The sequence below is a fragment of the Olea europaea genome, chromosome 18, assembly GCF_002742605.1.
Source record: "Olea europaea var. sylvestris chromosome 18, O_europaea_v1, whole genome shotgun sequence".
Classification (NCBI taxonomy): Eukaryota; Viridiplantae; Streptophyta; class Magnoliopsida; order Lamiales; family Oleaceae; genus Olea; species Olea europaea.
The window spans coordinates 1456048-1482334 of record NC_036254.1 but is presented as its reverse complement, the minus strand read 5'-3'; the positions used below and the strand labels follow the sequence as shown (position 1 = coordinate 1482334).

Sequence of the window (26287 nt, the reverse complement as noted above, 5' to 3'; positions counted from 1 at the left end):
ATTAATAAACAAAAGGTTTCAAGCATCACAAACCAAGTGTTGGATTTATTAAAGCCAGCGGTTATGATTGAATCAATGTCTAACAAATTTCATCTTTAGGAGTTTTAGGACCGATTTCATTAAAAGCTTATGCTTTGGCATTGTTTCCCTTTTGCAGCGTGATTGTGGAAGACCTCCTGTTCCTAGAAAAGATCCTGATATCAAGGTGGAGGAGGAACCTCTGTTATCAAATCACCCTTATGTTGATAAGGTATCCTTGTATGTGATTCATATAACGTGAAAAGGCAGTCTAAGAGGGCCATTGCAGGGTTAATACATATATCATTTATGCTTATGAATCCCTTTTTGCTAAGTCATGTATAATTTGGGTGTACTTTTGCACCATCTCCATAGTGAGTATCAGCATTGGCCAGTGAATTTTATTTTCTGTTCAAGTCAGCCCACAATTTGATATCACTAGAGCTATTGATGCCAGATTGTGCATGCTTTTAACTGGAAGCATGTTGATTTTTTTTTTCCCCATGTAGTTTAGTGTCAGTATTTGACTTATTAAACTTTTAGTCGTGATCTTTTATTAAGTGCGTAATTGACAAAGCTTAAATATTAAATTAAGTGCTTATAAGTTATGGATTTTACAGGAGGTGTGGATAATAAGTGGTTAGTAAATAGTGGGTCATAGCGTGGATAAAAGGTATATTTGACCAGCTTAAAAAACAATTTAAGCATTGCCAAACATGCACTAAGTTGAGAAGATAGGTGAGTGTTTTTATATAGTTCTCGTTTACGAGGCAATAATCATTTTTTCAGGTCCATACTGGTGCATCAAATAGTCTTATGGTTGCACATCCAGACCATCTTGATTGATTAACTTAATATTTGTCAATGATAGTTATTATGATCCAAAATATTTTCTTAAATTTTCAACATTTTGACCTTATCCAGACCATCTTGATTGATTGACAAATATTGATTAACTTAATATTTGTCAATGATAGTTATTATGATCCAAAATGCTACTTTGCTTGTTTCTTCTGTATATGATAAAAAGTTATATTACTAAAATGTGTTTTTATGTTATCAAAAGCTTTTAATGAGCTGCGTCTGAATTATTAGGTGTGCTATTTTTTGCTTTGCAGCTATGGCAGATACATAATGCTGAACAAATGATTATGGATGACATGGAGCTTAATCCTGATAAGTACAAGGGCAAAAAGTTAACTGAATTGACAGATGATGACGATTTTGATGAAGAAAACAGTGTAGTGTACGGCGAAGCTTATTATAAGAAAACACTACTTCCAAAGATGACACTGGTAAAGTTTTTTCATGTGGTATGGAATTTTTACTTTGTTGTAGTCATTTATATGATATTGATCATTCATTGGCAGAGAATAAGCACAAAAGAACTTGATTTGGAATCTGCACTTGCTGAGCGTCAGGTTTGCATTAGACTGTTTGTAATCTTAAGCTTCATATGTACTGTCCTTTCGACTCATCAGATTGTTTTTTATTCTTCGTTACAGTGTTTTATTTGTCCATATTTTTGTGGTATTTGCTCGTGAAGAAATGACTTTTTGATGTTTATTTCTGCACTCTCTATTTCAGTTCCATAATAAACTACGGAAGGAAGCAGAAGAAAGAGGAGAGGATTACAAAATCACCAAGCTGCGGCGAAACGAGGAGATGGATGAATATGACCTTATCCATTGGCGCCGATCTTTTGAGGAAAGAGAAGCTCTACTCAGAGATATAAGCTGGTATACTTAAGCGTTCTCTCTTCCTAGTTACAGCTCCCTTTTCTGATATGTTTGGTAAAGCTTTTTGTAGATTATAAGTTCTGGGTCCTAAGGAACGTGTGGATAAAAATTGTGGATCTTACAGAATGCGTGGATAAAAAGATGTTTGAACAACTTATAAGCTTGAAAAAGCTTTACCAAATATACCCTTTAAAGAGCTACACTGATTTTAAGAGCAGTTTATGTTTGCCTCTTGGCTAAGCTTAAAAAAAGTTTTACCTATGAATAAATGAGCAAGTTATTAAATAAGCAATTCTTTTAATTTCCTGCTTACATGCATCATTGAACCTGGTTTTATCCGTTACAGCCGTCGGGCTCTGGGGCTTCCATTGGAAGAACCCGGTAGGTATGTTGATGCTAGTTACTTCGGAAAGGACCAATATGATCCAGATAGTCCCCTATATCGTTATGACTACTGGGGAGAGCCAAAGAACTCAGAAAAGAGCAAGCAAGAACGGATGACTGATGCCCACAACAAATCAATTGTTGGCAAGGGTACTGTTTGGTACGAAATGTCATATGAAGATGCCATCAAACAGCAGTTGCAGAGGGAAGCCCTTGGAATCAAGCCTAAAGAGTACAATGAAGATTCATACGGAGACCAAGATGATGACGATGACGACGACGACGACGACGACGACTTTGATTACAGTATTCTGGGCTACCAAAGTGCAGAGGTATCCAGTCAGCCTCACGTTAATGGGACTGAATCTTCACAATTGTCGGATGACGGAATATTCGAGGATTAGTTTGGCATATTTTTGTAGTTGTACAGGGTTAGATTAGTTAAAGCCAAAAGAAAAAAGACATCAAGGTGTGCTTCCCCATGTCTTGTCGCTGCTATATGTACCTTACATTAGTGACTGGTTGAAGTAAAATAAAATTTTGGATTTCATTACTATTACCCAATCATTTGTTATTTACCTAGGATTTTCATGAGTGGATTTTTATAATAGATTCTATGTATTTTATTAGTTATTTCACATCTATAATGAGGAAATTAGGAGTAGGATCCCAACTTTTTACATAATGCAGTTTTGGATTCTCAACCTTCAAAAGTGAAGATTTAGTTTCTCAACCTCTTTAAATTAGTCAATAAATTTGGTCCCTACATGATCAAAGTCTTTCATGTGGACATCAAAATTAGAAATGACTTTTACACTACATAAAGTTAAGAGGGCGAAATTATCAAACCATTTAACATTTCTCTTAAATTCAACTAAAAATCGCACACAATTTTGAGGTTCACATTGAAGGTATTTGTCATGTGGGGATTTAAATTCACAAATTTGAAAAGGTTGGAGACTCAAAACTTCATTTTAAAAGATTGGGAATTCATAGTCATATTACATGGAAGGTTGGAGAGTCCAGCCCTAATTTCCTCCATTTTGGGACGACCTGGAATGGTTTATCGAACTTGACGTGGACAGACTCAAAACAAAACACAAAACCAAGTAGTGGTCGCTTGCCTTGTTATTCGCTATAGTTACAATTGCGGTTCTCATAACATTTGTTGTCAACTCCCTCATTTTGCGTCTGGTTCCTCAAGTTCAAGAGTATTGTTCTAGTATCGTACTGCTGCTAAAAAAATGGAAAATATAGACATCTCCGATATCTTTTCTCCAGAACCACCATTTTTACCTGGAAAAAGTACCAAGCAATAATTCAATAATATTACTCTTATCAGCTAGAGAATTTCTGAAGTTTGGAAAATATGTGATTAGTACCACATACCTAATTCAAGGGTTCTATTGCAAATTTTGCCAATTTCGCCTCGAAATTGTAAAATTTGGATGAAGAGTTACTCGATTTATTAATCTTCTTCGACCTTGTGGTTGTTAAAACCTTGAAATTACAACCATTGATCGATAAAGATAATGATCAAACACAGTTGCATGAAATTGAGCGAACAAAGATTACTACTCACCTGAAATCACACGCGAGTACTTGATCAATCGATGTCTCCTCTCGGTTCATGTAACGTATCTGGAATGCTTTGAGGTTTCACCTCATTTTTCTTCCTCGTCCATCTTCATGTACAATCCAAGTTGCTCCAAGCGATTACTGCTCGACCGAAATTTGAAACTGCCGAGACCATTTTGAGAGTGATCGAGATTCGTCTCCTCTATGATGCCGTGTAAGTTGACATCTGGAGCAGCTTTAAACATTTCCAGATCTTCCATTAACAGACTATTGTCATTAATATCGACTGTCTTCTCCATCTGTTAAAAACACAATTTTTACGCAAAAGTTTTTGTCATAATATGATTTCACTTAATGTTTCTACTTTTACCTTCTCTAATGCCTGACGTGCTGCTTCTCTTTCAAGTTCTACTTTCCTTCTAGCTTCCGCTGCAGCTTCTCTAGCTTCTGCTGCAGCCTTTTTTCGACCCACTTCAGCTGCTTTGGCTTCTTCTATTATACGAGCTTTCTCTAAGAACACACAAGCCCATACCATTGATGGAAAACTAGATGCGCATAAATTATATTCAAATAGCATACCGTTTATGTGCATAAAATCAGACAGATTTTGACTTATCCAAATGGAATACGTAAAGTAGAAACGAGAAATTCATGAATATGAATTTGGTCGAGGCAAGACTTCCACTCTTTGTCCTTAAGACAATAATGTCACGCAAGGGTGCTAACGATTTTACGGTATTCATCTCCCAAGATACAACGACCATTTCTCGCAATAGGAGCACTCCAAATTATGTGGACCAACAAACCTACTTATGTTTTGAATCCTCTTTATGAAATTTGACTTCAAATAAATACATAATTTTGAAATAAATATGCATTAGTATGATAATGCAATTATGAAGTAAATGAATGAATGAAAATAAACATATGGGGTTTATAAATTGATGTTGAAAGGGTTTGTCTCAAAAGATATAACCTATGGAAAAGACACAACTATTGGAATTAGTCTCGAGACACATCTCTTAAAAAATGATAATACCAAAAGTCACGATCTTTCATATTGAAAGATACCTTTTTAGACAAATAATTTCTAGCATATTCCATAATATTCTACATAATTTTCCAATAATGCACTATTTAAGTTACTTAAATTTGACTTAATTTTCCATTCGCCAAATAACAACTTCCACTTAAATAATTAAGAATTGTCAAACCCAATTTCATATACAAATTTCCAACAACCATCATTGCACATGAAAAATAAACAGAATCCACGAGCACAGGAATACCTTGAACCAAGCAACATACCTTCTCTTCTCCACCTTTCGAACTCTTCTCTGTCAAGCTCTAATTTCTTGGGATCCTGCCAGATCATTTCTCATATTTATTACTACAGATCAGGTGGAAAACGCAATCAAGCAGACAGGAATTCACTAGTAACTGAAAAGTCCACACACCTTTCCAAAAGTACTCTCTTTGACTTTGATTATGATGTCTGCAAATCGGCTTCTCAACAGAGCTGCACGGTAAAACTTTTCAGGTGAGACTTGCCTCTCGGGTGGAGCACACTTGCCTAAAATGTTACAGCATGTTTTGGTGAGATGTTGCTGCATAACTGATAGTACATGCTTTCTTCATTAGTTGTCATTGCTTACCCTCTTGGCAACAGATATGCTCAACAGAGGCAGATTTTGACGGTGAATTTCTCACAGTACGCTCGTTCAATAAATCTGTGAAAATGCAAAGATTATATAATCACAGAACGTAAAAGGTCGTAAAAACTTTTCTCATTAAACCAACAAAATCCTGACCTATAGTATTTACATCACCGAGATCACTTTCCTTCTTGGCCTCAGGAACTACATTTTCCTGGCATCATGAAGGAAAAAAAACAAATGTTACAGAGGCACTTACTGACGAAGATTAGAAGAGGCACTTAATATCAATGCCTTAATGAAACAATGCAAAACCCCCCCAAACCACAACCCCAAAATAAAGAGAAAAAATAAAAGAATTGCCAATACAGCATCATACTTTAGCACTACTTGCAGGAACTGAATACTCCACAGCATCTGATTCGCCGCCAGCAGAATTTTCAGAGTCGGAATCTGAGTAAGGAGCATCATATCAATAAAAAATGAGGTCTTAAAACTTCGTTGTTGAAACAACTCTTTTTGTTTTAAGGTAAATGCATTCGACGGATAGAAAGGAGTGGCATAAAATGATATAGAAGAAAAACCAAAATTTAGTATCATTTTACTGTTTTCGTATAACAATTCCGAACTTGCCCTACTCAGTGGAGGTAGTTCTGATGACATTTAGTATTCATGTAGTAAATATTTCACCCATTTTGACTTAATGACTGGTATAATAAGAATTTAAACTATAGTGCTTCGTCTTTTGGTAAAGAAAAGAATTATGAGACGAACAGTACAGTATTCTATAAGGAAAAAAACTGATACAATGGGAGTATAACATTCAAAAAAATAAATTGACATGATTGACTAAACTAGCAAACACAGAACTCAGTAGAACCGGGAAAGTATTAATTTTCTATTGCAACACACCAAGGACACGCTGAAGTGTATTTGGGAGTTCATAAATGAAGTGAGAAAACGTGAAGGACCTTTCAGGACCCAAGATTGGCAGATGAGAGAAGAGAAGAATGGTGTAAATTTCAAGCTCATGAACACAAGGTTCTCGAGGCAAGTGCTCTGTATGCTTCCACTGGACTGCTATGCCATAATATGAAATGAAATCAACATAGACATAACAGAACATTGGACTGCTATGCCATAATTTTTTATTTTCATGAATACAGAAAGAGAAGTAGTGGCTTATGAAATGAAATCAATATAGATATAACAAAATATTGAGCATCAAAACAATTAGAAAAATAAAATTCCAATCAATTGAAAAAAATAAATAAATAAATTGCACAAAAGCTTCATCATAACACGAACCAGTAGAAGAGCCTGAATCACTACTAGAGCTGCTTGAACTTCTACGCTGACTATCAATCTCTACATGAGGATAGCTTGAGGTAGGTGTATCATTTCCGGTTATATCTACGTCCCACTCAGCTGGCTCATTGCCTGGTAATGAGTTCAGGAGCAAAGGTAAGATAGCAAAAATTAAACAATCAAACTAACACCTATTGACAACTGAAGTCTCCTTTTCAATGCAACTTCATCAGCAGAGGAAAATATTACCTTTGCCAGGATGCAAATATGAATCGCTGTACCCTGACTCATTGCGCATCTGCAGAAGACACAAAAACCATATTTAGGTTCACCTGGATATCTCATATAAACGAAGTTATAAAAATAGAAAGGAACTCATCCACCCACAAAAAATTTCGTGAACAGGTGTACCTCAATTTTGTAAGGCCAATTTTTTGCTAGATTTTTCTGCTTCTTCCCTGCATGGTCATCCAAAAGCTTTCCAGGGGAGACTTGCCTCTCAGGTGGAGCAATCTCACCTAAAATGTTACGGCATGTCAGGTGAGATATTGTTGCGTAACTAATACTACATGCTTTCTTCATTAGTTTTCATTGCTTACCCTCTTGGCGACAGTTAGGCTCAGCAGAGGCAGATTTTGTAGGGGAATTTCGTGTAGTATGGCCATTCAAAAAATCTGCAGTAAACTCAAAGATTGTATAACATTGGAATGTAAAAGGATCATGAAAATTTTGCACATTAAACCAACAAAATCCTGACCTCTAGTATTTACATCACCGAGATCATTTTCCTTCTCTACCCCAGAAACTACGGTTTCCTGGCATCATGAAGAAAAAGAAACAAATTTTACAGAGCCACCTAGTGACGAACATTAGAAGACGCACTTAATATCTTTGTAGTGCTTACTAAAACAATGAAAACCCCCACAACACCACCACCTCAAAAAAATAAAATAAAATAAAATAAAAATAAAAGAATTGCCAATACAGCATCAAACCTTAGCAGCACTAGCAGGAACTGAATCATCCACGCCATCTGATTCACTGCCAGAAGAATTTCCAGAGTCGGAATCTGAGTGAAGAGCATCACACAGATAAATAATGATGTCTTGAAATACGTAATCACAAAAACTCTTTTGCTTTAATGTAAATGCATTAAATGAACCAAAAAGAGTGGCATGGATGAGGAGGAAAATCATAAATTCAGTATCATTTTATGGTTTCGGCATATTTTGTTCAAACTTGCCTCGGTTAGTGGAGGTAGATCTGATGACATTCATTACATTTAAGGTAACGAATAAATTATGAGACGAACAGTATAGTAGTCTAGAAGAACTAAATGAAACAACGGAATTATAACATTAAAAAAGAACTGACATATTTGACTAACCTTGCAAACATAGAACTAACAATAGGATTAAGAAAGTGTTGATTTTCTAATATTGAACACACTAGGGATATGCCGAAAACATGTTCGAACACAAGTTGGAGACCCTTCGAATGCATATGGGAGTTCACGGTTGAAGTGAGAAAACATAAAAGCTTTTCAGGACCCAAGACTGTCAGATGAGAAAACAGAAGAATAGTGTAAATATCAAGTCCATGAACACAATGGTCTCAAAGCAAGTTTTCTTTATGGTTCCATTGTATCACGATGCCTAGTTTCTCAGTCTCATGAATAAAGAAGTAGTGAATTATGAGAAGAGCTTAGCATCCATGAATGAAAATGGAAAGTCCAAATCATACCCAAATATTGAGCACCACAGTAATAAATATCCAATCAATGCTATTGGAAAAAGAGTGCACAAAAGCTTCATCATAGCACAAACCAGCAGAAGACGAGCCTGACTCACTACTGGAGCTACTTGAACTACTGCATTGACTATCACTTCGAGTAGCATCCTTATTAATGTCTACATCAGGAAAGCTTGAGATAGCTATATCATTTCTGGCAATATCCACGTCCCCCTCAGCTGGCTCACTGCCTAATAATGAATTCGGGAAAAAGGGTCACAAACCCAATGAATCTATTATCAAATCAAACACCTATTGAAAAAATTTCCTCCTTTTGAATGCAACTTCATCTACAGAAGGGAAAATTACCTTTGCAAGGCTGAACATTTGAATTTCTGTACCCTGACTCATTCTGTATCTGCTGAACATACAAAAACAAGTATTTCGGTTCAAGATGTATGCCTCTCATGCAGACAAAGTTATAAACATAAAACTGACTCGTTGCTATACCTCAGTTTCACACCGCCATATTTTTGCTTGATTTTTCTGCTTCTTCGCTATGTAGTCATCCAAAAGTTTCCGTAACTTGAACAGGGTATTATCACTGAGAGTGTCAAGTTCAATGGTCATCTCACCCTCATTCACATGTCTTCCATTCAAAGTGCTCTCTTTCAGGAAATTAATAATATTTTCTGGCAATTCTTCCAGCAACAGATCCAATTCTACTTCCAATTTTCGAATCTCTACATTACTCATAACAGGCTCAACTGATTTTTGCTTGAACTTGTTTTCAGCAGAAGTGATTTTCTGCTTCTTAGCAGGGGGTATGGAAGGAGTTTCTGCTTCCATTAAAGCACTTGATTTTAATAGCACGGATTCGTCCATTGTTACAGAAATCTTCTTCTCAATTTGTTTCCATCTCACTTCAAAAAAATTGTTCATCTTCTCGGCCATGAGATGGACATAATGTCCTGGCGGATTGTAAGTCATTGCGTTTTTTAAAGTTAGCCTCACATCTGCAGCAAACCCCTCTGGACTGGAATACTGCCATGAAAGTAACTTAGTTTTAACTGTCCCGAAGTCCATTGGACGCTTAATGACTTTGAAGTAATCAGGAATATTATATGCTATAATATCGACCGGACTATTAAAGATTGGTGCATTTTTCTGCTTCATCAACCGATTTAACAGTGTCTCACATTGTTTCATTAACCTTACATGACTGGTATTCTGTCGCAAACTGTGCTTCTTCTCCAACTCAGTCTGCCTAGCTGATATGGCCCCACCCTTCATGTGGGAAGCACTTCTTCCCCAAGGAACAGTTTTCTTCTCCAGCACTGCAGCCAGTTTATTCACAGAAATCGGACAACTTTCCACCTTGGCTGGTCTTTTTGGGCCATCACCATAACAATGCATATCAATAGTGGCATTTGAGCTCAACAAAGCTATCTTCTTCTGAAGCATCCTAACTTGTTCAAGTTCATTTTTCAGTTTTATCTCCAAATCCCTCCTCTGCAAAAGTGACATCCTAGACAAAGAAAAGGCCTGTATTGGCAGAGTAGACCTATCAAAACCATCCACATTCAAGCTTATAGGTTTCTTTTTAGGGGTATCAGAATCCTCTGGAAAAGTTGACTGAGTATCAACCGAACCCGAGCACCCAAAATCGTTTGATGCCGCCATTGATGGCTAATCCCTCAAAACCCCGGAGGAGCAACCCTTAGAAAGTTTCCATGTTTTCCCCATGAAATAACCAGAGCCCTTTTTTGATCACTTTCTTGTTTCCTTCTACCCAATTATCTCTATAGCAACAGTCGGTACCGTAATTTCAACCACCTATTTCTTCACATATCAACTCTTTCTCATCCCAAATCGTATGCTTCTGCTCATAAAAAGCCCTAATTTCAAACTTCTTAATGCATAAAATCTCTTTCAATACCAAATTCATCGCATAGTTATCAGTTTCCACCAAATAAATTATATTTCAAATCAATATCGTCACTAGCATCAATATTGTCCCTATCATCAATATCGTCACTATCATCAATATTGATATATTCAGAACATTGTATCTTTAAATTCATTGTTTTTTATCTTATCTTTTTCCTTCTCGTAATTAGTTAAGCTTCTATCAAGTAAAGAAAATACTAAGAGAACTCCAATTTGATAAAAACATAACTTCGGCATTCATTTAAGAATTTATCTTCCTTTATCCGATTTCAAAAATGGTACTAAAATCACAACCCTACTCTAGAAATGAAAATTATGGAAGTTACACAAGAAAAAGCCTCACGAGAATACAATTGAAAATCTTGGATTGCATTAGTGCACAGTTTGGCCAAAACCTAGATATAAAAATATAGTGAGAGAGAGACTTACTAAATTTGATTGCCGGGAAAATGTGAGAGAGAGAGACTTACTAATATTGATAGCCGGGAAAATGGGGTTCCGACGAATCGCCAGAGAGTTAAATGCTGGATAGCTTGAAGCCCGCTGCCCGCCCATGTTCAAGAAATCCTGGCCGTTGTTTTCCATACCGTTGAATATAAAGGGTGAAGATTCTTATTGATTTATAACTATTAGATGCAACGTGGAATATGCTGATTGGGGAACTTTTTTTATTTTTTATTTTTTTGGAGACCTTTATAGAAGTATTTTGTTTTCGTATATTCTTATTACGAAAAAACTTATATAGGTTTTTAACACTCTTAATCGAGAGTCCTTAGGGATTTCGCAATTCAAAAATTTGAGACTTCGAAATATACTTAGAAGATATTTAGTTCTCATTTGATAACCACTATTTCAATTTTTTTTTTATTTTTTATATATACATACACAATCACACATTCACACAAAAAAATATTCTATATGTAAATTTTTTCCTTCTTTTTAACTACATATTGTCCAAAAAAATCTATTCAAAACTAAATTTTACCCAAATAATAATTGCGAATTAGGGGCAAGTGAGGAATGTCACACGTACAATTCTCTTTTGTACTGTATTTGACAATAGTTAACTTGAATCCAATTGAATGTGACATTATAGAAGTATTTTACCCTCTATAAATTAATAAGGTTGAGATTGAAAAATTTATAAATGATGAATTTATTTCATTAATTTATGGAGGCTATACAATTTTTTTAACAGTATAACATTATTTAAAATAATTTTATATATTATTACAATTGTTGTCTATGGGAACTACCAGATTCGAATAGCAACCACACTTAAAAATGTAATTTTTAATAATCGATAGACCTTTTTTTTTTTCCCATAAGAATTGATATTATACTTTCAATGTTGTTTTTTGGCCATTACTTTTAATATTGTGCTCCACTCATCATTACAAAACGTTTGAAAAAAAATAACAAATTAAATTAGCACGTTATAAGAATCGGTAATTTCTAAAAGATGACGACGAAAAAATCTTATATTATCGAAATGGTGAAAGCACAAGTCATCCTACTCATATGCGTCGATTAAGTTAATGAACATATTACTTAACCTTTGCACATTTCATGTATATATTATAATGTAAACAACTTTCACTTATTATTTATTGAGACACGAATGGGGAGTGACTGCGTGTATTCATATTTACAAATAGAACGATACAAGGGTCGTTTTTCTCAATAAATGAAGTTATGTCGTTCCGTTGAATTCTCCAATATTTTGATTTATTTTCAAGACAAAGACATCAAGTATTAGACCATCTAACATAAATAAAATGAAAAAGTTATTCACATGATAAAGAATGATTGAAATGACATAGATCATGTGATATCAAATTGGTAAAAGCGTAAGTTATTCTATTAATTAATTAAAATATAAATAATAAACATATCTCTCAGATTTTGTACATATCATGCTTATCTTACAACTCAAATGAGTTCAACTTATTGGCTCTCGGAGTCGTGAACAGGACGTGGCCGTTTTATAATCGTGTTTACAAATAGAACAACCCATGGGTCGTTTTCTTCTCAGAAATGGCACTTGTGCCATTATGTTGATTTCTTCTATATTTTGATTTATTTTAAACTCAAAACTTCAAGCATTGAATCACTAACATGCGTAAGATAGTACGTTAATCACGTGACAAAAATTAATTTAAATGATTGGATCATATGATATTGAGTTAATAAAAACATAAGTTATTCTACTAGTTCATTATAATATAATTATTGAGCATATCTCTCAACTTTTGTAAATGTCATGTCCATCTTACAACCTAAATGAGTTTAACTTATTCGTTCTTTAAGCATGGATGGGTCGTGGCTATATATAATCGTGTTCATAGATAGAACAACACAAGTGTCATTTAACAGCTTTTATGTCGTTCGGTTGATTTATCAAACATTTTGCTTCTTTTTCAATAAAGCGGCCTCAAACATGGACCCCCCGACTTAAGAAAGTTAGAAATGTTGATCAAGTGACAAAGAACGATTGAATTGACATAGATTATACGACATTGAGTTGGTGAAATCACAAGTCATTTTATTGATTCATTAAAAAATATAATCAATGAACATATCTCTCAACTTTTGTAAACGGAATGTTCATATTGCAATGGAAATGAGTTCAACTTATTGATTCTCGAGGCATGGATGTATCGTGGATACGTATACTCGTGTTTATAGACAGAACGACACAAATGTCGTTTAACTGCTCTTGTGTCGATCTGTTGATTTCTCAAAAAATTTGCTTCTTTTTCAACGCAGCGACCTCAAACATGGACCTTCTAACTTAAGAAAGTTAGAAATGTTGATCACACGATAAAGAACGGTTGAATTGACGTAGATTATACGACATTGAGTTGGTGAAATCACAAGTCGTTGTATTGATTCGTTTAAAAAATTTAATCAATGAGCACATCTCTCAACTTTTGTAAACGGAATGTTCATATTACAATTAAAATGAGTTCAACTTATTGATTCTCGAGGCATGGATATATATACTCGTGTTTATAGACAGAACGACACAAGTGTCGTTTAACTGCTCTTGTGTCGTTCTGTTGATTTCTCAAAAAATTTGCTTCTTTTTCAACGTAGTGACCTCAAACATGAACCCCCTAACTTAAGAAAGTTAGAAATATGGATCACGTGATAAAGAACGGTTGAATTGACATAAATTATACGACATTGAGTTGATAAAATTACAAGTCGTATTGATTTGTTAGAAAATATAATCAATGAGCACATTTCTCAACTTTTGTAAACGAAATGTTCGTATTGCAATTGAAATTAGTTCAATTTATTGATTTTCGAAGCATGGATGGGTCGTGGCTACGTATACTCGTATTTATAGAAAGAACGACACAAGTGTCGTTTAACTGCTCTTGTGTCGTTCTGTTGATTTCTCAAAAATTCTGCTTCTTTTTCAACACAGTGACCTCAAACATGAACTCCATAACTTAAGAAAATTAGAAAGGTTGATCACGTGACAAAGAACGGTTGAATTGACATAGATTATACAACATTGAGTTGGTGAAATTACAAGTCGTTGTATTGATTTGTTAGAAAATATAATCAATGAGTACATTTCTCAACTTTTGTAAACGAAATGTTCGTATTGCAATTGAAATTAGTTCAATTTATTGATTTTCGAAGCATGGATGGATCGTGACTACGTATACTCGTATTTGTAGACAGAACGACACAAGTGTCGTTTAATAGCTCTTATGTCGTTCTGTTGATTTTTCAAATATTTTGCTTCTTTTTCAACGCAGCGACCTCAAACATGGACCCCCTAATTTAAGAAAGTTAAAAAGGTTGATCACATAACAAAGAACGATTGGATTGACATATTATATGACATTGAGTTGGTGAAATCACAAATCGTTGTATTGATTCGTTAGAAAATATAATCAATGAGCACATCTCTCAACTTTTGTAAACGGAATGTTCATATTGCAATTGAAACGAGTTCAATTTATTGATTCTTGGGGCATGGATGAGTCGTGGCTACTTACACTCGTGTTTATAAACAGAATGACACAAGTGTCGTTTAACTGATCTTGTATCGTTCTGTTGATTTCTCAAAAATTCTGCTTCTTTTTCAACGCAACGACCTCAAACATGGACCCCCTAATTTAAGAAAGTTAGAAAGGTTGAACACGTGACAAAAAAAGCTGAATTGATATAGATTATACGACATTGAGTTGGTGAAATCACAAGTCGTTGTATTGATTCGTTAGAAAATATAATAAATGAGCACATCTCTCAACTTTTGTAAACGAAATGTTCATATTGCAATTGAAACGAATTCAACTTATTGATTCTCGGGGCATGAATGGGTCATGGTTACATATACTCGCGTTAATAGAAAGAACGACACAAGTGTCGTTTAAGTGCTCTTGTGTCGTTTTGTTATTTCTCAAAAATTTTGCTTCTTTTTCAACGCAGCGACCTCAAACATGAATCTCCTAACTTAAGAAAGTTATAAAGGTTGATCACGTGACAAGGAATGGTTGAATTGGCATAGATTATACGACATTGAGTTGATGAAATAACAAGTCGTTGTATTGATTCGTTAGAAAATATAATCAATGAGCACATCTTTCAACTTTTGTAAATGGAATGTTCATATTACAATTGAAATGAGTTCAACTTATTAATTCTCGGGGCATGGATGGGTCATGGCTACGTATACTCGTGTTTATAGACAGAACGACATAAGTGCTGTTTAACAGCTCTTGTATCGTTCTGTTGATTTTTCAAATATTTTGCTTATTTTCCAACGCAGGGATCTCAAATATGGATCCCCTAACTTAAGAAAGTTAGAAATGTTGATCACGTAATAAAGAACAGTTGAATTGACATAAGTTAAACAATATCGAATTGGTGAAATCATAAGTCATTGTATTGATTCGTAGAAAATGTAATTAATGAGCACATCTCTCAATTTTTGTAAATGACATGTCCATCTTACAGCTAAAGTGAGTTTTGGGTTTATCTATACTCGTGTTTATAGATAGAATGACACAAGGGTAGTTTTCTTTACAGTAACAACACAAATGCTGTTCTCATGGAGAAATTATATTTCGATAACTATACTTGAATTGTTCTTTTAGAACTTCTCATATCAAAAAAGGCAAAAAAGTCGTTCTTAATGACATTTTTATCCTCTAAGCGACACTTGTTCTGTTCTTTTAAAACTTTTCATTTCAATAAAAACACAAGTGTCATTCTCAGTAACATTTCATCCTCAAGCATTGGATCTGTAAAGTACGCGAGAAAAATAATTCACGTGACAAAGAACGATTGAAATGATGTAAATTATTTGATATAAAGTTGTTGAAAGTACAAGTGATTCTATTATTTTCAACAAAATAAATGTAATGAGCATATCTCTTAATTTTTTTAAATGTTAGGTCTACCTTACAACTTAATTGAATTCAACATATTATTTCTTGACTCAAGAACAGATGTAGCTGCTTAAACTCGTAATTATAGATAGAATGGCACAAGTACCGTTTTATTATCTGTAATGGCACTTGAGCTATTGTATTGATTTCTCCTTTATTTTCGTTTGTTTCCAAAGTTACGACCTTTCGAATTAACACCTTAAGTTGTGTTGTTCTCACAGTAATAATAGAAATTCATATTTTGATAACATCATTTATGTCGTTCTCTTAGAACTTTTAATTCCAGTAACGACGCTAATACTGTTCTCAAAGACTTTTCATCTCAGCAATGACACAAGTGCCATTTTTATAGACAAGTATATTTACAAGCATAATGATAGCTATAAAGTTCTTATAAACGTTCTCATCTTAATAGTGGCACAAGTGTTGTTCTCATAGACAAGTGAATTTACAATCATAACGGCAGTTGTGCCATCATTGGGAGGTTAGACTGACAATTAATGAGCATATTTCTCAACTCATATTTATAGATAGAACACAGAATGGTCTTTTCATTTTAGTAACGGCTCTTGTGCCGTTCTATTGATTTCTCCTGTATTTTGATTTTATTCTAGCACAATGATTTCAAACATTGGACCCCTAACAAAGTATAAACGTTTTCATGTCAATAACATACATTAGGGAGTTCATTATTGAATGTTGTTTTGTTGAAAAAATCGAATATATGTGAAATTTTCGGAACGACACAAGTCTCATTACTGGATATGAAAAAAACACTTGTACTGTTACGTGCATAAATAAAAGTATAAGCAGTTACGGTTCGTTTGTTCCCTAAAAATAATAAGTGAAATTTAGTTATGTTGTAATATGTACATGACACGTACAAAAGTTGATAGATATGTTCATTAATTTAATCGACACATATGAGTGTTTATAAACGTTCTCATCTTAATAGTGGCACAAGTGTTGTTCTCATAGACAAGTGAATTTACAATCATAACGGCAGTTGTGCCATCATTGGGAGGTTAGACTGACAATTAATGAGCATATTTCTCAACTCATATTGATAGATAGAACACAGAATGGTCTTTTCATTTTAGTAACGGCTCTTGTGCCGTTCTATTGATTTCTCCTGTATTTTGATTTTATTCTAGCACAATGATTTCAAACATTGGACCCCTAACAAAGTATAAATGTTTTCATGTCAATAACATACATTAGGGAGTTCATTATTGAATGTTGTTTTGTTGAAAAAATCGAATATATGTGAAATTTTCGGAACGACACAAGTCTCATTACTGGATATGAAAAAAACACTTGTACTGTTACGTGCATAAATAAAAGTATAAGCAGTTACGGTTCGTTTGTTCCCTAAAAATAATAAATGAAATTTAGTTATGTTGTAATATGTACATGACACGTACAAAAGTTGATAGATATGTTCATTAATTTAATCGACACATATGAGTGCGGTGACTTTTGCTTTTACCATCTCAATAATATAAAATATGTCATTTCAATTGTTCTTTGTGACTAGTCAATCTTTTTGTATTATATATGTTAGCGAATCCTTTATTAGAGGTCAATTTATTGAAAAAATCAAACTATAGCAGATAACGACTGTAGTGTCGTTTTACTTTACAAATAACGACTAGAGTGTTGTTTTGTATTTCGTATAGTAGTTGGAGTGTTATTACATCCAATGATTGCATATAACACAAAAAAACACACTAAATACGAAAACAATACCAACTAAATATTGTTTAACAATAAAAATAAAACATATATACAATTTCTAAGAGCATCTATATTCATCCAAAAGATACTCAAAATAAGTGAAGAATATAATAAAGAACATAATTTTAGGGTAATAAGAACGGTGATTGAAGAGAGAGAAAATATGTAATTGTAAATTTGAAGACCAAAATTTGAAGAAGATGAAAATGGAAAGAATACGTTATTTTTAATAAAAAAAAATTAGAATTTTAAGATGAATTTAGAAGAAAAATGACAGGATGAAATTAGGTAAACTAAAGGAAAATTTTGTCATTTTGTCAACTAAAATATTTTGTATTTTTCTATGTCTTTATTATTGATCAAAGGCCATTTAATATTACTGGACCCAAATTCCCCTTTTATGTTTCTCCACACACATGTTCTCTTCTAAATACGAAAACAATACCAACTAAATATTGTTTAACAATAAAAATAAAACATATATACAATTTCTAAGAGCATCTATATTCACCCAAAAGATACTCAAAATAAGTGAAGAATATAATAAAGAACATAATTTTAGGGTAATAAGAACGGTGATTGAAGAGAAAGAAAATATGTAATTGTAAATTTGAAGACCAAAATTTGAAGAAGATGAAAATGGAAAGAATACGTTATTTTTAATAAAAAAAAATTAGAATTTTAAGATGAATTTAGAAGAAAAATGACAGGATGAAATTAGGTAAACTAAAGAAAAATTTTGTCATTTTGTCAACTAAAATATTTTGTATTTTTCTATTTGTCTTTATTATTGATCAAAGGCCATTTAATATTACTGGACCCAAATTCCCCTTTTATTTTTCTCCACACACATGTTCTCTCTTATCCCAGCTCAACGAAAATTATCTTCTGAGAATTTCCAGTTAAGAACCGTATTTAAGAATAGAGGAATCAGTACAGATACATCTAGGTGGATACCTTTTTAACACCCTCAATGTCGACTCATTCCAACATGTTAATAAATATCAAACAAATAAAAACATAAAAGTAAAAACTGCAAACACGACGAGGAGAATTTAGGACAAAATGAACCAACAAAAACCAAGATTACATTTGCATGCACTAAAAATTGAAAAACAAACGGAAAAATTCAATTTCCTTGCTCAAAACAAAATTATATTAAACATGTTCAGCCAGTACTGTCATTTTCAGCAGCTTAAACAATTAAAAAAATGACTTTTAAGCACGGCCAAACGTTTACACACCGGTAAGATCAAGATTCAAGACACCTATTGACATAAAAAGGAGAAAATGAAAAATATTCACAATTATTATCATATTATCATTAGGGTTTTACACGGGTTAGAAGAAGTGCTTATCCATAAGTCAATCTGTTATAACTAATATTCAAAAGATAGCTTTTTTTCTTTGCTTCGATCTTTCAAGAAGCTTAATTCACTTGTTTATCTGCCTAAAGATAGCGCGGCCGTGGTGTCGAGCCGCCATGCAAACCCTCCACAGTCCATTCTCCAAACATCACACGGCAGTGTAAGAGAAATCTTGTCTTTACCGAAGGTGACCACCCTGACCCGGCACGTGAACGAAGGGATCCCGGCTGGAACCACTGCCTCTGCCTTCATCACAAGCCACGCCACCACCTCCTCCGCCGCGCCACCGACCATCTTCCTGTATGCCTCATTGGTCCACAAAACCCGGTTCAGACCGTCCGATATGATACCCGGACACGTGTCACGCTGTAGGCTCACCATTCTCTCTTCGTCGGTTCTACCGAGCCGATAACAGTCTAGCAAAGTGTTGATTACGCTTTCCACTTTCACCCATGAGCCCACCATCGCCCGCGGCGGCTCCGGTGGAAGCACCACCGCTGAATCCTCTCTCTCTCCACTCCCAAAGCTCAACCATAAAGGAAAACTGGGTGCGCCTCTTTTCTTATTCTCCTTCCCGTCGGAAGCTTGTGGAAACAACGGTAGTGTCACCAACGATTCTACACCCGATACTGACCCACCGGGGGCGGTGTTTTCCGGTGAAGCTTTTATTTTTCTGTTACAGACCCTTTTGTTCGTATTATTAGCACCACTGGCTGTGTCTTTAGCATGTTTCCTTTTCCCACGGCCAGTTTTAACAGATGGGTCGGTATTTTCCGTTGTGGAACTGTTGGCGCCGGCGCCGGAAACTGACCCATTAGTGAAAGCTGGCTTCGGAGCTATTGGCCGGAACCGCATCATTATCCGTCCGACATTAGACATATCGTACGCGTCGCTGCCAGTGTACCTCGCTATACAGCATCCTCCTCTTCCATTCATCTTGTTTTCAAGATTTTTTTCTATGTGAAATTTCAGTAATACGATTTAAGCAAAATATATTTCGACTAAAGATGAAAAACTATCGTTCCCCTCGGAGTTTGATTTATACTGAAAGGCGGGGGAATTTTAGTTGGGGTCACCTAACTTTGAAAGTTTCTTAATATTGATCACCCAACTTTGATTTATTCTAATTTAATCGTCTAATTGACATTTTCATTTCAACTTGAGCGTGACCAAACCAAATTAGGTCACATGTAGATTTAGGTCACAAATTTATCATATACATATGCTAATATGCAATTTTTTCTTAAACTACATCCTTGTTTGACCCCTTTAAAACAAAATAATGTATTTTTCATAGTTATTTTCAATCACATGTTCACATAATAAAATATTTTGTACAGAACTTAAAATTTTCTTACTTTATAACTATATGTTCTCCCAAAAATCAATAGATAACACATCGTTTTTACACAACAATACCCATCAAATTGAGGCTAAACAATATAACTTTGACTTGTCTCATTGTGCACCTTTTTCTTCTATAACATTATATCAAATTTATCTAGACGTCTCCTCTTTTATTTAAATTAGATCCTATTTGATAAGGATTAAATTTTAGAATTAATTTAAATCAAATTCAATAATTAATTCTTAATTACATATTCCTACATTTGGCCCCATTAAAATTATGCCCTTGTTTGGCTCCCATTATAATGAGAATTTGAGAAAAATGTATTTTGAAATAGTAATTTTTTTAAAAATGTTTGATAAAAAAAAAGTTTTAAATGTATAATATTGTTTTATTGAAAATATGTAGTTGATGAGGAGAGAGGTGAATTGTAAGTTTAATGGGGGCAAAACAAGGGTTATGGTTCTCTTCTCTCTATATTTATCAGTCACATATTTTTCAATAGAATAATATTGCATGTAAATTCAATAAAATTTCTTATTTTTTAAATTCACATTCTTAAAATAATAATAATAATAATAATAATAATAGTAATTCAAAAATTATAATCTCAAATAATGAGAACCGAATGAGGGGTAATAAGATCCACAACTTTTAAATCACTCTTTTGATCAATTTTCATCAAAATTTATTAAAAAACTGATTTTAATACCAATTAAACAGGAGTTTAGTTACAACCCGATAATGATAATTGAGAGTCAAGAATTTGAGTTAGTGTTCAGCTCTTGTACCACTTGACAAGAAGCACGTGAATTGCTAAAAATATTTGAATCCTCAATTATGTCACAGTTACTCGGAGAACGACCAATGTATAACAAAAATGTAACTCCATTGATCAAAACGAAACATATCAAAGTCGTATAACCAATACAAAACAAACCCATAGTCCAAGGTGCCCTCCAAACAAATTTTTCCAAGTTTTAGGGTTTTGCAATTTGAGCTTGGGACACGTGTGATAATAGTATTAATACGGGTGAGAACACACGATTGGTACGAATAGTGGGCCACGTGACAGTAACCCAAACCATCCAATAGGAGGGGAGTATGTATGGACCCAAAACTTGAACCAATAAGATTACGAGGAGTGGCGAGTAATTCGTCAGAAGCGGGGCCACGTCTGTCTTTGTGTCTTGTGCGTCAAGTACACAGCAGTGGATTCATTGGTTGATTGAAACGTGTATGGGAAAACTGATTTTTTGGATAGTGATAAGTTCCTGTTGGGCGATTAGCCGTTTGGGATTGCGCCGCGTGGACGGCGGATTATGGGAACAGAGTAAAGGGCATTTGATTTCAAACAATGAAAATACATAAAGATTTACACAATAGATTATATAATTCCACATGGCACTCTGTTATTTGTCATTTTGAAATATAATTAACTTTTTCATTCAATCTTTTTCTACCACATTATATTATGTAATCAATTATGTATATTTTTTTTGTAAAAGTACCAAAATCCATGGATAGATGATCTCTATTTTAAAGAATGGATGCTTAAAATCATGGTTCAAAATTGTTTTAAATTAATATTTTAATTTAGAGAGTGAGTTTTAATTTAAAAGAAAGCTAGTGATAATAAAATATAAAAAAAACTAATAAATATTTTTTGGGAGTACTGAAATTAAGTATCAAATATAAAAAGCCTGTTAAAATATTTAAAAAATTTTACTCTTTAAATTTATAACTAATCTCTAATTTGTAAAATATGCTCTTTTAAATCACTACTTACATATTTGTTTATATACCAACAAATGATGTAGCAAAATTTGATTGGATCAAAATTTTATTAAAAAAAAAAAAACTCTCACACTTCTTTTTACATAATGTTACTTGTATATAATTATATACATATTAATTTATAGATTGATGATGTGAAGTAGATGAGTAATGTTATTAGAACGTAATGGTGTATATAATGATGACGTGAGAGAATCTCTTCCATGTTATCGTCATATATCCCATTATGTACGAATAACATTACCATGATAAGTTTAACTTCATTTTATTTTCTTAATTAATGTTAATTATACATAATACATATAAATGAGGTTTCAAAAATAGAGTGTAATTTTTTTTTTATTTGGTCGGAAAATTTTTTTGATCCAATAATACTTCACTACATCAAATGATGTAAATCATTGTGTACATGTAACACAATCTTAGGCTCTGTTTGATAGCCATTTTTTTCAAAATACATTTTTTACTCTCTTCTTTTCAACCACATATTCTTTATTAAAATAATATTACACGTAAATAAAAAATTTTTTCTTATTTTTCAACCACACATTTCACATCAATTTACTATTCTAAAATGCATTTTTACATAAAATGTCTATCAAACACCCTCTTATTTTCTTTTCTCTTTCTCTTTCTTCCACATTGTCAATTTGTAAATCAATTTGTACTCAATTATGTACAAATAACATTTCGTATGGTCAATATTATTCATCCTAAAAACATGCACAATGAACTTTCAAATTCAAATATACAATAGACAAGTGCGGCCCCCTTTTTTTTTTTTTTTTTTTTTTTTTTTTTTTTTTTGGATAACTTGTGATTAAAAATAATAAAAATATTTAAATTTACGTATAATATTATTTTATTGAATAGTGTATGATTGAAAATAAGAAAGAGAAAAATATATTTTAGAATTGATGGAGCAGAAAGAAGGGCTAAATATGTCTCTAATTATTAATTTGAAGTTCGTTGAACAAATATCTACTTGAAGAGCGTACTAAAAAAGTTACGTTAAATTAATTTAATAAAAAAAACTCTACTATTCAGATAAAATACCTCCAAAAAAATTTCAAAATATGTTAAAAAATAGATTATTAGTTTCAATTATTGCTTTATTATTTATGAAGGTGAAAAAGTAAACTAGTCAAAGTTCAAAAGTGTGCAAAATTACAATTATTTAATTTAGCGCACATAAAATAAAATGAAAGGCTAAATTTTCTAGAGGCTAAAAATTTCCAATTGCACTAGATGTTTTTAGAAATGTAAGTTTGCGAAGATTAATCAGTTATAGCTTTTGAAAAACGCCAAGGCAAGTATGAATTGAGAAAGTTTCTTAAAAGAGCAATGAAAGGCAAAAGCATGAGAGATTCATAGGATGTCATGTGTGACTATGTTTTGAAATAAAATATTATCCTTTTATGCTGTATTAATTTAAAATATTATCCCTTTTGTACTATATAAAAATTATTATGTTTCTCTTTATTGTATCACGAATACAATAATTCGTGCATATAAACGTGGAAATTGTTTCTTATTCATCTATAACAAATTTTAACTTATAAATAGAGACGGATCCAGGATTGAATTTAAAATCGGACTACAAAATTTCAGGTCGAACTACAACGAAAGAAAAAATTACACTTAAAAAAACTGTTTTTACAAACAAACCAAAAAAAAAAAGAAAGTACGTTATTTCTCTGAGTTTCGTTTGAACATAATTTTTTATTTATTTATTTATTTTTATTTTTTGGTTAAAATGAAAATGTTGAAGAAAAATTATTAAAAGTAAAATACCACATCATTTAATATAAAAACAAGTCAACCCAGGCTATTTTTTGGGTAAAGGTCGACTTTTGAAGATAAATCTCGAAGGCTAAATGGGGTATCTCATAGTTTAAAGAGTTCAAATAAATAATTCTATCTATTCTAAGCTCCAATGAACTATCAAAATTGCAAAAGTGTGTTATAGATAAAATTATGTATCACTTAAATACGAAAATAAAATTGCAAGGATGCTATTTATATTGCTTGGTTGTTTGAGAATCTATAGTGCAACAAAAGCTTTAATAGACTCCATTATCAGAAGGTAGAAATAAAGACAATTCCATGCCCCATAAAGGGGTACCAAATTCCCATTTAGACTGTTAAAAGTAAGTTCTAAGAACATCATTCTTGATACTAAATCTGAACAACACATGTGGTCCAATGAGTTACAAATGAGTCAATTATATAACTGTGGTTATTGTCACGTTAAGACATATGCACTTCTAGTGTTCGTTCGTGTCCACTTCAATATCAAGATCAGAATCGATTAATAGTACCATATCAATACTAACGTTATCGTAACAAAATCTTGAAAGTCGTTTTAAAGAACTTATTCTAACAAGAAATAAGCTTATACACTAACACGTGGAGTAATGAAGGATATGGTTGTTCTAAATCAGCATGTTCGGCTTAATATAAGAAATAAAATTGATTTGTTTTGGACCTTTTAAAATGATATCAAGAATGATATTCTCGAAGCGAAGCAAACATGCTCTTAGTGCTGAATTGAACAAAAAAACATAAATGAATTTATATAACCTATCCTAATAATTTGCATTTAAAAGTGTCGTTTTGAATTGAATACAAGAGTTGGTCTATGTGAGTTACATATTTCAAAATCAATATGATGACACGTTTTAAATATTGAAATCAGTGATGTTACATAACATTATACGAGTTTGAAAACTGTGTGCCTAAAAAGGAGTGTTCAAATTATGTGAGTGAATAAGCCAATAATGTGAGACCAGGTAGCTTTCTAATCTATTATTCCATCTCATTTCTGGACTTTTTTGAAGTACAAAAATTTAAAATTTGTTTGAAACGTGTCCCAAGGCACATTGGATGGTAGAATAAAGAGAATAACATTAAACCTTAATTGGCCTCTATTGTCCCCAGATAACCTTAAATTCGTGGCCTGTATTGTCCATAGAAACACTTTTGAAGTTCGAAAAGACATCCAAATATATGAAGCAAGGTGTAAAGTTGGTGTAGTTGAGTCACTTCACCTTCAAAGTGATTTTGTGAATATTATTTATAAATTCGATATTTGATTAATTAGAATTTATCTCTTGACATGATAAGCAAAATGGTTTCTCGTTTGAAAACATCATTTTTTAAATTCGTTTGCTCATTTGAATCTTATTCAGATCGAACTAATCCTTAGAACATAATATAATAATACTCTAATATCATATAAAGGTTTGGAATTCTATCATGTAACATCAACAATATTTAGAGAAATAATCCAAGCCTTTAGATATTGATTAAAATTTTCATGTTCAATCGATTAATCTGAATATTTTTTTTTGTTGTGTAAGACCTAATATGTGAGCGGCATGACGAGATCTTTGCTAAGTTGGTAGACTATCAGTCCAATAGTTTTTTTTTCCCAAATTATTTCTATAAATAGCACTTAGCAAATGATTTTAATAATCTCTACACGATTGCGTAATTAAGTCCTTGTTTCGTGGAGGTTAAAATCAAAATTTCAGTGAATTTTAATAAAAACTAATGAAATTTTTAGTTGAAAATTTGTGGATCCGTGAAACGTGTGAGTGAATTTAATTGTTGATTTTGACTTAAATTAAAATCTTGATTTAATCTCAACCAAACAAGGGTTAAGTTATCCGTGAATTTCTCATCCTCTTCATTACAAATGATTTCCTTCACTCGAAATTATCTCGACTGATCTATTATTTGAATATATCCAAAAAAGACGTAAACCAAGCAAACATTGGTGAACGGAACGTAAATCAGGTACAATTAATCTAATTGTACAAAATAGTGTTGAATGTTGACAAAATTTTTGCCTTTGATTTCAAATGATTTTAAAAAGTGTATTTGAAATGATTGGTGTAAATGTTATTTTGCAAACTAATTTTATCAACTAATTATGTACAAGTAGCTTGAATCAGGTAGGTAGAGTTGCAATAAGATTTTTTGAACCGTAAAAACTTTTCTATAAGTGGTGGTTTAGCTGGCAATAATGGAGTGGACTTATAGGTTAGCGAGCCGAAAACGGATTTATGATTGCATTTGACAAAACCTTTGAAATATTAGTGTCAATTCTGATTGTGTTAGGTTAGGGATGATCTTTTTGATGGCTCCATTTTTGTTATCTTGAACGCCTCACATTAAGCCCCCTTCTCTCTTTTCTTTTTTTTTTTTTTTTTTTTTTTTGTTAATTTTGGTTTAAAAAAAAAAAAAAATTTTAAAT

At 32.9% G+C, this 26287-nt stretch overlaps 3 protein-coding genes across 3 annotated transcripts in view; 1 reads left to right on the top strand and 2 right to left on the bottom strand.

Moving 5' to 3' along the window:
- LOC111366581 (protein PLASTID TRANSCRIPTIONALLY ACTIVE 10) overlaps nucleotides 1–2700 on the top strand; it is a 6505-nt gene extending 3805 nt beyond the window's left edge. Inside the window, exons 6-10 of the mRNA XM_022987309.1 lie at nucleotides 71–250; nucleotides 1137–1313; nucleotides 1389–1439; nucleotides 1606–1757; nucleotides 2104–2700. Of these exons, the coding sequence (XP_022843077.1) occupies nucleotides 71–250; nucleotides 1137–1313; nucleotides 1389–1439; nucleotides 1606–1757; nucleotides 2104–2545 (1002 nt within the window). The 3' untranslated portion in view covers nucleotides 2546–2700. The remainder of the gene's footprint in view (nucleotides 1–70; nucleotides 251–1136; nucleotides 1314–1388; nucleotides 1440–1605; nucleotides 1758–2103) is intronic.
- Nucleotides 2701–2799: 99 nt separating this feature from the next.
- Nucleotides 2800–10934, bottom strand: LOC111367094 (transcription factor GTE10-like). The gene is made up of 19 exons (XM_022987804.1): nucleotides 10834–10934; nucleotides 8924–10295; nucleotides 8783–8834; nucleotides 8509–8664; nucleotides 7678–7751; nucleotides 7440–7497; nucleotides 7282–7356; nucleotides 7094–7200; nucleotides 6932–6980; nucleotides 6683–6814; nucleotides 5754–5827; nucleotides 5531–5588; nucleotides 5375–5449; nucleotides 5177–5292; nucleotides 5028–5082; nucleotides 4090–4229; nucleotides 3724–4018; nucleotides 3531–3641; nucleotides 2800–3437 (listed from the first exon to the last, which is right to left on the bottom strand). The coding sequence occupies exons 2-17, from the start codon at nucleotides 10094–10096 to the stop codon at nucleotides 3806–3808; spliced, it is 2607 nt and encodes an 868-aa protein (XP_022843572.1). The 5' UTR covers nucleotides 10097–10295; nucleotides 10834–10934; the 3' UTR covers nucleotides 2800–3437; nucleotides 3531–3641; nucleotides 3724–3805.
- Nucleotides 10935–18622: 7688 nt separating this feature from the next.
- On the bottom strand, nucleotides 18623–19884 carry LOC111367092. Its single transcript, XM_022987803.1, has one exon. The coding sequence runs from the start codon at nucleotides 19815–19817 to the stop codon at nucleotides 18957–18959; it is 861 nt and encodes a 286-aa protein (XP_022843571.1). The 5' UTR covers nucleotides 19818–19884; the 3' UTR covers nucleotides 18623–18956.
- Between the last annotated feature and the right edge of the window lie 6403 nt (nucleotides 19885–26287).

What these genes read in the sequence shown, in the direction of transcription:
- LOC111367094 (XM_022987804.1), bottom strand. Translation starts at nt 10,096, where the DNA reads ATGGCGGCATCAAACGATTTTGGGTGCTCGGGTTCGGTTGATACTCAG. An exon ending in ATATTTGCATCCTGGCAAAG is followed by an intron (nt 6,815 to 6,931) that starts GTAATATTTTCC and finishes ACTCATTACCAG; the next exon opens with GCAATGAGCCAGCTGAGTGG. An exon ending in GCATATCTGTTGCCAAGAGG is followed by an intron (nt 5,293 to 5,374) that starts GTAAGCAATGAC and finishes GTAACATTTTAG; the next exon opens with GCAAGTGTGCTCCACCCGAG.
- LOC111367092 (XM_022987803.1), bottom strand. Translation starts at nt 19,817, where the DNA reads ATGAATGGAAGAGGAGGATGCTGTATAGCGAGGTACACTGGCAGCGAC.